General features: G+C 32.3%; 1 protein-coding gene across 1 annotated transcript; it reads right to left on the bottom strand.

Moving 5' to 3' along the window:
• Positions 1–3747: 3747 nt before the first annotated feature.
• On the bottom strand, positions 3748–5564 carry LOC118068351 (homeobox protein engrailed-1a-like). Its single transcript, XM_035085682.1, has 2 exons — positions 4458–5564; positions 3748–4289 (listed from the first exon to the last, which is right to left on the bottom strand). Exons 1-2 carry the CDS (start codon positions 5185–5187, stop codon positions 3940–3942), a joined length of 1080 nt encoding a protein of 359 aa, XP_034941573.1. The 5' UTR covers positions 5188–5564; the 3' UTR covers positions 3748–3939.
• Between the last annotated feature and the right edge of the window lie 7022 nt (positions 5565–12586).

Genomic DNA, 12586 nt, shown 5'->3' with positions numbered 1-12586 from the left:
TTATTATGCAGCGTATGGAGATTTATTTAAATGCATTATTTTTATTTGATTTCATTCAGAGAGGAAACATTAAAATCTGATATTCAATAAATGCATTGGTTTAAATTTCATTATCCGATAATTAGTCATAAATTGAAGATAGTAATCAAAATTGAAATATTTAAATATCAATGAATGGTAAATTCATTTGCTATTAATAAAAAATTTGATAAATTCTTTTAAGATTTTTATAAGACTGTATGATATATTTCATAATCTGGTTTTGTAGTAAAATTCAAATAATTTTTTCCAATAAATTACTCATTTTGTAACACAATGTGACTGAAAAAATCTATTTTGAATTAATTACATCAATAAGTAATAAATATTCTTTCACTAACTTATTAATCATGCTTGTACTCAACGTTTCTAATCTATTGTTCAAACTATCAGTGTATATGTCGATTTATTATAGCAATAAAAAATTGTATAAAAAAATAGAAAATAATTAATAACTAATTAGTAAGTAATGAATTTATTTGTATAATCATATGAAGAAACTCAACATTATATTTAACTGAGATTCAACAGTCAAAAGTTATTCTTTGAACTTATTTTCATCTGACATTTACAACAAAATTTAGGAGACATAATGTGTTTTCCCATTATAATAAATCATTATAAAATAAATAATTATAAAAAGATAGATTTACAGCCATATAAATCCTTGGTTTTTCAAATATTTCTCATTGAATAACTTATAGTAAAAACTTTCACCTGATAATCATTACTACATTTTTAATTATTTTCCACTAAAATATACAACACGTATTAATTAATCAAAATACCTATAAATTTCTTTCCAAAAAAAAATATAACTTACAGATGTATTTTAATATTTCCAAATCAATTTTTAAAATATATTAAATCAGTAAAATGTCCATAACTTATGAAGCTAATAAAAAATTTTTTATCTCTATACAATCATTATTAACTTATGTATGTCCCATGTATAATATAAGGCCAATTATTTTCATGATAACACTATCAAAATAAATAAGTCTCATTATAACACATTAATTGATTCGAATTAACTTGAATACATCTTCGAATAGATGTGGATTAGATAGTAAAGTTGAAACCAAATAAATGACATCGTAGTGTAGTGGCAAACTAAATAAAAAACAAAGACCTTTATCAAATTTTTTATCTAGCAAATGAATTCTGTGCGACTTTACGAAACTGCTTAAGATACTTACCGTATCATACGAAGAGATGAGAGAAGTACTTAGCGATTAACAAGAGCTCTTGGTCGCCATTAATTTGTGGCTTGCAAGGTGGTACACGAAGAGAAAATTTAGTGAGCCACTGGCAGCCAGTGTAGAGCCCCTAATGGCCATTGCGATGTCTGCGGTCTGTTCTTCGGCCATGCCCTGCAGTGACTCACCCCTCGCGTGTGTTATCTCATCGCCATTGCAGTTATATCCAACCCTCCGACTGGCATTCCGACAATTGTGAATTGTTGCACCTGGAAAACACAGCAATAGCTCTTAGAAATTTCGTGCCTCTGAACAGTAGGTTACTAGCTCCATCAAACTTATTATTACCCTACTACTCGCCCTACTAGGGGTTAAAACGAAAAATGTTCTCCATGTTGTCAGCCATATATCTCTTTGAATATTTTATAACTCCATTCTTCTACTGTCGCGTGTAGAGGTACAAAAAAATAAGTCATATAAAGAAGTCAATAAGCAGGGTACAGTTGTTATGCAAAAATAGACATTGAAATAATAAATGATTTCGAAGTATGCACCAATCGAGAACAGCATGAGCATATTGGTTTGCTATAGAAATTCTTCAATTCCATAAAAACCAATTTACGGTATCGATATGAAATTTATTGTCCTTCTAATTACAATATTGGCCTTATTAATATTTGTTCAATGCTCTAATGATTACCAAATAAATTATTGAATCCAAAATATTACAATAATTATCTAATCAATATTTAAATTAAGGTCTCTCAATGATATAGTACTTTGAAAAATTAATCTGTCTGAATCAACCTGAGTCGTAAATAATTACATGTGTATAACTTTAGTCATATTATTAATAGAATTTTATTATTTTAATTATCTGACATCAATTTAAAATATTTTTAACACACTTGGTTCCTAATTGTCTCTCAATAATTGATATAATATATTAAACCATTGGTTAAATTTGTATTATAATCGTCATTATCATCATTATTTTTATTCAATCAATCAAAATAAATGGATACTATGATATACACTTTATAACTAGGTAGAAAATATAACTATCGAGAGAATAGTTTGTTAGAAAATCAATAAAAGTTAGCTCCATAAATATTTTCTATTTACCACATATAAATAGAATTCATGATTTATTTATATGTTTGTAATTTATTTTTCAGGACAATAAGTAAATAGAGATGAATTTAACGATGCATAGAAAAATTAATACTTGCATTAACTAATAAATCTAATTACCACAAAAAAATAGAAAGCTGGCTATTAGAGATGCGTTGGAAATTGGGATAAATCATTAAATATACATAATTATAGCCCATTTATTATTCTAAATAGTGGTAAGCGATGCATCTACAAAACAAATATAGTAAAATAAAAATAATAAGAAAATCAAATATTTGGCATCTGCATCTTCAGGGATTTATTACTGCAACGATGTAGCTATTTATCTGTCAACTGGTTAATTCGAGATAAAACGTCGCTCGTTAATTCGGGATCAATTATCGCGCAGGCCCGGTAATGTGTCACCGGAAAATGGTGCATATATATAAACACACGATTCTGCATTTTGACCACGCCTACCAAGCAAAGTAGATACATGTAGGTATAATTAGCAATTTCTCGCGCGAGAGTATTCAATCCTTGAGTGCATACGCTTTCATACGTGTCAACTCAACGTCATGCTTGTTATCATATGGAGACTCGTAAACGTGTTATCTTCACCACGTGTATATATGTGTTTATACGGAAAGATAGAGAAAGAATTATTGTATCAGGAAAGAAATGAAAAGATAAAATAAATAAGTAAAGGATTTCTTTTTGTTTCGAATCCGGTTTAATCAGTGAAGACACTGGAGAGACAACATATCAATCGATGCTGCACTTATACATAATAATATTATACCACATATTGGCTTATTACAGTCATTTTAAGATATATGGAGAACATGCAAAGTCTTTATGTATAGATGAAATGTATATATTTATAGTGATTTTCTCTTGTTCATTAGATATAAATTACAATCGTTTAATTGTAGCTATGTAATATGTACAATTTTATGAATAATCTGAGATCATAATTCATAAAGCATAATGTATACTTATTATAACACTGGATAATTAAGAAATAATTATTAACGCCTTATTAATAACAATGATAATGATTATTATTATAATATTAATATAATATTCATAATAGTGTTCATTGAATTTCAAATGCTATTCTATTAAAAAATATTTACATTTAAAAGTATGAGCATATTTATTGTAACATTCTTTTATCCTGTTACCCTATCACAAGTAAATATTGTACACATATATTATTAAGATAGTTGTACGGTTTTATCATTTCAATATATACAATTTAATAAATAATTTAAGTATCAAATGTCCATTGCAATTAAAATTAAACAAAATAACATCATACAGTACTATTTATAATAGTTCTAGATAACAAAATTTTCAACTAAAGCAGTCAATTAATCGACATCGCATATAGAATATTGCAAAAGTTATAATAATTAGTGATTGATCAATTTACATTGACAATAATAATCTATATAATGTCCAATGACATTACAGTCTCAACAACAAAAGGTTTGGCACCATAAAAGCTCTATAAACATCTAAATTATTTTTACAAAATATCGTCAATTCGGTGGGCTAATTAATAATTAACAAGATCCTATTATTGAGGTGGCTGTGATTTTGTCTCAATTATTTCTTCGCCATCTTCATCAACTGGTACTGTTGAATGATTATAGAGACCCTGCGCCATCAGTTGTAGAGCTAATGGGTTTTTCTGACCACTGGATTTCTTGATTTTTGCTCTCTTATTCTGGAACCAAATTTTTATCTGAGCTTCATTGAGTCCCAAGTCCCTTGATAATTGCTGTCTTCTCTGTTCTGTCAAATATCGATTTTCCGCAAATTCACGCTTCAATCTTGCTAATTGTTCACCACTAAAAGCTGTTCTTGGTCTTTTTTCATCTGTTGATTTTTCACTGTTTGTTCGTTTCACTCGCCTCGTTCTAGGTCCTGTAGTCATTAAAATAAATTCATTAGTACAATGTTGTCAAACTTTTTAAAAAAGAACATTTTGTTGAGGTAAAAACAGAATAGAATATTTCTTTCTAGAGTGAATAGAAGCAGGTATTTCATTGTAAAGATGAATTGATAAAAAAGCGGGAAAAAAGAGAAACTTACCAGAAGAGGGTCTGTCAGAATATCTAGTACAATAGACCCACGCAGGCCAAAGACTTTGACCATTAGCTGCGTTGGTGGTCGTACTAGTTTGTGATCCAGCGGTGCTTCCGGGGATACTGTCTCCATTGACAGAGTCAGTACCAACAGTTGAAGCTGCCGAAGACAAAGAGGGTGTACCAGTTAGGGAGCAGCCTGTTACAGAGCTGCGGTTACTTGCGAGACTCTCTAGGCTTCCACTTCTACTTAATCCCGCTGAATGCCTTTGTAGTGGTGAAATAGCATCCTGAAAGTATTCCCTATCACGGTGAACCGCGTAAGACGTTGTTGACGTAGTTGTTGAACTGCTTGAGGCGGGAGATTGGGGAGATGAGAGTTTCGTGCACGATGAATGGCTCAAGTCTCGTGCAATTCCTAGTGAGCTGTGACATGACAATTGACTGCTCAAGGACGTCGTGCTTGCAAGTGATAGGCTAGGTTTAATGGTAGACTTGCTCAAAATTGCATCGCGACCGAAGTCTGGTTTCAAAATATTAACGATGCTAAATCGTAGTGATGCTTCATCGTCTTGATGATGCATCGGTTGATGACCTACATGGCTCGCTGGAGGCGACGGTGATCGTAGTTGATGATGATGATGGTGGTGATGATGAAGGTGGTGAGAGTGATGATGAGCACTCAAGCCTAGCCTCAGGCTGTACGCACTTTCCATCGTTGTTAAAACTACGCTCATACTTGATTATCAATTTTCGTGTCAATTTGAGCTGATAAATGACAATTTTCACATTAACTTCAACTTGAATCTTTGATTTCAGCTTTTGAGTTAGTATAAAACAGACAAAGTCATTTAGCTTCTTGTTAAATCTCCACTAACTCACTGTGTCTTTTTTGACACTTGATAATAATAGCACTAAACACTTAAGAGTCCAATGCAAACACTCAATGGAGTGTCTAACTTAATGACAGAAGTGAGCGATGAAATGTTAACTTGAAGACTAGAAAGTAAAAGGAATTACGCTAGCAAATGTGTCACACACTTTGACCAAAGCGAATATCTAACTTGGAGACAAATATTTCGATTAGCTCAAGGCTTCCGAGTACTGGAGTGAGTGCCCTGACGGGTCCGACTGGCTGTCCATCCGTCGGATGGTGATGTCTAAACTACGGGCCTCAAGTCCCTACTTACTCCCTTTCTCCTCAGATTTCTCCCTGAACCTTACTCACTCCTCCTACACTGTAACCCAGTGCAGTGCACTAGACACCCTGATTGTATCTCTATTAACACTCGGGCTTGTCTCCGCCTACTGAACGCTTCAACTACCTTGACTTGCTTTCAATCTCACCCCTACTCCTCTACTTCTTCAAGTAGTAGGGATAACTGACACTCCCTCCACGAGAATATGACGTTCGATCGCCAACTTCCCCTACTATTCTCTCCAGATCAACTTCAGCTTATTCTCAGTTGAATTGTCACTTAAAAATAACCTGCAAGCTCTGATAGATACATCAATAATTCTATATTCAATGATACACCATAATTTAGACCTTCCAGTATTCAATAACAAACCAATTGCTTTTTGAAAAAAAATCGATAGTGTACTCTCAATCAATAACTTACAATAGATAATAAAAACAACTAATGCAATGTTAAATCAATTTGACAAATCTTTGTTATTTTCTGCAATTGTTTCTCCAGTGTATCATCCCTCCAGGAATAAACAACCACGCCCACAGTAAGCCACGCCTCTTAGGAATCTACATAGTCCGCCTTGCATCCCCATATATGACGGGTTTCAATACTTGGTCACATAAATTCTTCGTTTCACTTTTCTAATTCGATATAAACGAGGGTTGATTCGTTTATTCAAGTTCACATTCACTTTTTCAACAATTGTAAAGTTTACCACTACTAAGAAGTGAAGAATAACTATTTTATTTGATACTTATCTACGTCTTTTTTACACTTCGTTTCTTTCCTCTAATTTGAATTTTACCGTTTTATTATATAGATGGTTTTTTTTCATCAACTTTTCGAAACTTTTACAAAAAATAATTTGAAAAATAAAATACTATATTAGTTGCCATAAAATAGTCTATAAAAGAATCAATTTCTCATAATCTCTTTCAATGTTAACGGAAGAAGTGTTAGCAGTGGTGGGGATTTAATACAAAAATGATGATTAAAAATAGTATGAGGTAAATGTGCTTGGTTGTAATTTATTTAGGATATAATTAACATGGGTAACTCTCAACATGCTAGATTATTGTGTGTACAGCATGCGTAATGTATCCATGAATATGTGTATATGTATGATAATATGAGATATGATTACAGACATGTCGTGATGACGACCATTAACATGCAAATTGTTTTATCTATAATTACATCCACATGTGCGGCTTACCAAGGAAAAGGTGCGACAATTGCCACTTGAATTCTGCCACTCTATCATCAATCTTTATGTAATTGGCTGATACCTGTAACGAGGGTAATCATAGTTGATCAATCGACCGATAATCTAGTCATACATTGAGCAATTCAATTTAATATTCTTCAATCATGAATGTACTTAAAGATGACTTTTCTATTGATGAGATGACAATAAATTGATTATATTTTAAATGATGATAGAAAGCATATAGATAAGATTGTAATAAAGTCATGAAAAAGATGCTGTTGTTGATGCAATCGAAATTGATTTTCTAATATGATTGCCTGGACAATCTAGGCTTTTTAAACCGATAGCAGGTTGTATAGTTAAGTTATATAGAGATGAGTTATTATATTGAGAAATTTCAATTTTCAAGTCAAAAGGAGAGACCATAATAATAACGAGTCATAAGTGGAAAGAATAAGACAGTACATAAAGAATTTCAGTTGTAAGTAGTTGCCCACACACCATGTGGTTCACATATCCTTTCTATTTTAAATAAATACGTATAATAGTCGACATGGACCGTAAATAAACAGGCTCTTACCAGCTTAATTCCCTCCAGGGAGTCTCGTCGCCGACATGGCTGAGACTGCAAAATGAAGAACGACTAACAGCGCGAAAGAGAATATGGGTGAGGCCGCACATTTTAAGATCCACCATGACTGTTATACCTAGCCCCCTGGGAAGATGATATTCCAAACTACCTAGAGTTTTTATACCTTCCAAAACCAGTGCCAGAGGATAATATCTAACTCATAAAATCTATTGCCTTCGTCACATTTAATTTTTTAGTGTACATTTAAATACGATAGTAGAAGCTTCTATTTACATCAACTACTGTAATTATAGTAACTATTAAACTTGCTGTATGGGCCAGGAAAAATAACAATTAAAAATAAAAGGAAGCATATAACTCCATAGACGACGCACGTTTACACGTACATCGATTTTCTTGTGTACTTGAAAGCCAAATAAAAAATGAAAACAGATCGTGTTCCTTTTATTCATGCCTTTGGTACGTGATTATTCTACGAGCGTGTTTTATAAACGGATTCTATTTATGGTACTGCGAACTCTATAATCAGCCACCACAGTGCGACGACTTACTTCGAATAATTAATTCAAGCCACTCCTACGAAAACCGGTTATCAACCAATCAATTTATCCGTATCCCCACTATTTTTATTTTGTGAATAATGGGGCGTGACTCGGTAATTTTAACCACGCCCCAATTGACAGACTCGCGTGTCATGAGTGGGAACTGGTTGTTCTTTATCTAACACCGTTATAACGTACGTGTGGATAACCAACAATGGATTCATAATTGAAGAAAAACGTTCACACTGTAATCCCAAGAAAACTACCAGGTGACTTACAATATGAGATAACATAAATCATGTTACTTTTTTTTGATCCACGCTATATAAGCTGATAACATGATAAAATTAATTAGATTGAATTATCAATAGAAAAATCATAGTTTAAGATAAAAAGAGAAAGTATATAAATAGTTGAATATGTAATTTATAAGAAACAAATATCATGAACGAAAAAAAACAATAACAAAATTAATTGTAGGCGTGGTTCAATCAATCACGAACCTCCCTTGTTCTTTCTCAACAATGAGATAATGTTCAATCGAATTCAGTTCATCACTTCATTGGAGTAGCCAAGTAAAAAATAGATTAGAAGCCATCGTATATATTGGCATGAAATATTGGATCGAGTCTAGAGACTATCGCTTGATGCATTGAATCCAATTATTGCTTATACCAATAATTGGATAATATCCTACGATTAGATCTGCTTATCAGTTCACAATTTAATCATTTATGTATCTTCTAAAATCTATATATGCTCTAGATAATAATTTATAATCATCGACATGGATAGTTACAAATATTATTTTAAAGTTTAACTAAAATATTGGATTTCACAGTTGCAATATTTATATTTTATTCAACGAGGTTCCTATAGCCATTTGGTATAGACGAGAAAGTAGATTTGTAATGTTGATGGAACCCTTATACATTATAATCATTCCCCTAATTCAGCTTATAAACACCGAAAGACCACACCCACTTTTTTTACCCTCGGGCTGTTTTGTCGGGGAGTGGGTGCGAAGCAACCATTTGTATGTAACTCACCAAGTTAACACAAACATTTATATCTCTTGCTTTTTCATTTTCATTGAATGCACGTACACGTTCTAGCTCACTTCAATATATAGAGGATATAAGCCCTCAAGTAATATGTACACCCGGTACACGCGAAGATAACCGCACCCCGGGGACCCTCGTTTATAAACCGTTCTAACACGATGGGGAACCGCCAAGTATTCCCTCTATGTACTGATTTATCGGTGGAGAAGTGATAAACGAGACGAGCTCATCTCTCTCTTTAGGGAATATCCAGCGGAGCACAAAATTATTGTCGACGATGCCTACACCGCCGTGAAGACAACAAGGACAAAGTTATATTCCGTATGCCTAGAACTGAACGGGGGATGCTGGCAGCTGTTACCGTGATGTAACGTACGACAGGGATGCTTCGATATGTCCTTATAGTTTACCAATATGGCTGAACCTTCTGCAAACATCCAAGATCAACACGCACCAATAGCAAGCTTTGATCTCATAGTTGTTCCTATTCAATATAATCTCATGCGTGGAAATTATGTGCGTTATTATGTTATAGAAAATGGACATACTTTAATATGATGTATAAATCATTGAATGTAATTATTTTGTCTGTCACGTTGAATTCAATAGACATTTTTATTCTAATGTCATTATATTCTTTTTGAACAATGCTGTTTAACAACAAAGAAAATTTTGTTGACTTTTCTCTACGACGGAAATCTGGTGAATTTATATCATAATATGTTGAATGTGTCATGATATTCCCAAAAGTATTTTGTAGATGCATTTTTCGTTGACAAAGGTATATTCTCATAGGTATTTTAGAAACAAGAAGAGTCAAACTGAACAAAAAATTTATGGAAAATTTGAAACGAGTAAAAATAGGTCAGAAACACAAATAAATAAATGGTCAAGGTTTAGTCCTTGACCAGTAAATTTTTACCTAATTGAATAGTTAGCTAAAGAAAAAACTAAAAAAAACGAATATTTTTGAAACAAATTTAAAACGACGTGAAGAATAAATTCATTTGGAGAATGAAGAGGCGTGTTCATCCATTGGGGTTTGTTACTAAATGAGCATGTTTTTCATGTCTGTTTCAACTGCTGTAATTTACAAAATTTTTAACTGAAAAATTATAAGTTCAGGTGGAACAGTTTCATTAATTTTACAGTTCTCTTTGTTAAATATTTAATATTTCAATCCCATAACAAAAACCAAACGATTTAAGTATGATTGTAAAAAAATGTTAAATCACAAGTTTCTTTACTAAAAAAAATTTATAATCCTTTTTTTTCTACACTTTGCATAATTATCTAATATTTTAAAATATGATTGAATTTTATAAACACGATATGTTTGGTAAATAAATTATCATTAATAACTGATAAAAATTTTATTGAAATTTTTTTTTTCAGAAAAAAAATATAACACTTGAAATGTAAATGATAAACATATATCTTCACGAGAATTCAAACGAGCTAAAAAAAATAACTTATTCTACTCCAAATGTCAAATATTGGTAAAAATAGAGAAAAATATATTTTCGCTGAAAAATGTATGCATATAAATGAAATAATGAACTATTTAGATCACAAGAACAATACGTTTCTTTAGGAATGAGCAGCTTTCTTAAGTAAATTACCATAAATAGAAAAGCTAAAATGTATGAGGCGTAACAAATTAATAAATGTCAAATATTTTCAGCATTATTAGACTCCACAATTAGGCCTATTATGGTTAACTATGACTATGTATATTTACGAAAAAATGTTAATATTTGATCCGATGTCAGAATGACTGGTATACTCCAGGTGTCTTTTTAACGATCATCAATAAACAAGGAAAAACGAGCAGAGGTAGAAAAAGTATCAAAAAAGCAATGTTACCTTAGGTAAAACTACCGTCACGGATGTTCCGCACAATCGCGAAAAGGCGTTCGTGTTTCGAAAACACGATTCGTTCCATTCTCAACAGGAGGATTGTTATCAGAGTGAAAGGTAAAAACGCGCACCTTCAAGACAAACCCCCTGGCGTTTACCTGGGATTCTCTCTGATGCCGAAAATTTCGTCACGGTGACCCGTCCTCGCTCACCCCTACACTCGTATTCTCTTTTAAAATGTCAAAACTATTCTGATACTCACAATAGCTGGAATTTACGGTTTAAACTTAATATTTAAGTTTTTTTTCAAAAATGTGTAAGTTATAATTTGCTATTCAATCTACTTTTTACCTTTCAACATTTCATATTTCCATTTTTATTCAACTATTTCACTAATAAATTGATACACCATTGTCAGTCAACAAAACATCATTGACTACATCTACATTTATGAATACTGATAATTTATTTGCTGACACTAAAAAAACATGAGACAAAAAATTTTGGAAAAAAAAGGCGAGAGGATTTGAAAATAAGACACAAAAGACAATACATGGAGAGACGAGTATGTATTTCATGCTTGTAGAAGGAAAGTCATCTTCTTATGAGAGTGAAGAAGAAGTATTTTTCGACTTTTTTATCTGTAAATATTTTTAGATATAAGTTGCACAGTAAAAACACTAGTAGCCTTTTTATGTATTACTTGGTCGAGTTTCTTATGCTTCAGTGGAAAAAGGGTTTGTTTATATTTGGCATCAGCAGGGATTCTTGTTGCAACCTGTGACCAATTGCTCAACGCCAGGGGTTCTGAACTTGAGAAGATAAACCAATTCATTCTTTTGCCTCTAGATCTCTTTTTTCATTCTTCATGTAAGTTTTGACGTTTCCTTTGGATTCGACTTAACGAATTTGCTTTGGTGTTTTTGTGAAAACTGAACACTATCCCAAATATTTTTTTACTAGAATTACATGACTTAGGTTGACTTTCATTTTTCTAGTTTCTGGTATTCAAAATATATTGAAAACAATAGGTTTATCTTGACCACCGGTATTTACTTTACGGTAGCTTACTCGTTTTAAAAAGTCAGTAGAAACCAAGTATAGAAGTCAAAGAGAATTTTTCAAGGTAGTTGAAAGGATTTATAACACCTCAACCAATGTTTATACACCAAACATTGTTCTATGACAAAAACAAACTGTATTGTCCTGTCAAAAAAAGTTTAATTGAAATGGAATATCAAGAAAAAAAATTAAAAATGTGCCAAGTGATGAAGATAAAAGAAATTGAACAAAAAATCTATTAACGTGTGGGAATAATGACCAAAGGGTGATGTGTAACACAGAAATGTAGATGTGGAGGGAATAATATATACAAAGGTAGGTGAGGTATTCACACACGATAGTCGCTACGTAATGGTTGGCAAAAAAACCATCAACTCTGACTGTCGGTGAAACCAAAGCAGAAGAATCATTTCACGTTCCACAATGAGAAAGTGAACGGCAAACGAGAGCATCAACTTTACCAAGTACCTCGACGAAGAAATTCGCAGTGTTGGCCCCGAAGGTAACATGGATAACAAGCTGTGGAAGGATAACGGGTGTAACAAGCTCGTATTTGCCAAATTGGAAAAAACTTCAATAAACGTGTGATAAATGATTTAAAAAAACGCATTCC

This window comes from Chelonus insularis, unplaced genomic scaffold (assembly GCF_013357705.1).
Source record: "Chelonus insularis isolate UGA/USDA-ARS -01 unplaced genomic scaffold, ASM1335770v1 contig_3_pilon, whole genome shotgun sequence".
Lineage (NCBI taxonomy): Eukaryota > Metazoa > Arthropoda > Insecta > Hymenoptera > Braconidae > Chelonus > Chelonus insularis.
The sequence above is the reverse complement of the archived record's forward strand: the minus strand, read 5'-3'. Positions and strand labels throughout refer to the sequence as shown.

Excerpts from the sequence above, each read along its gene's own strand:
- LOC118068351 (XM_035085682.1), bottom strand. The coding sequence starts at position 5,187 with ATGAGCGTAGTTTTAACAACGATGGAAAGTGCGTACAGCCTGAGGCTA. Across the intron at positions 4,290-4,457 it reads TTCTGACAGACCCTCTTCTG|GACCTAGAACGAGGCGAGTG; the intron begins GTAAGTTTCTCT and ends TAATGACTACAG.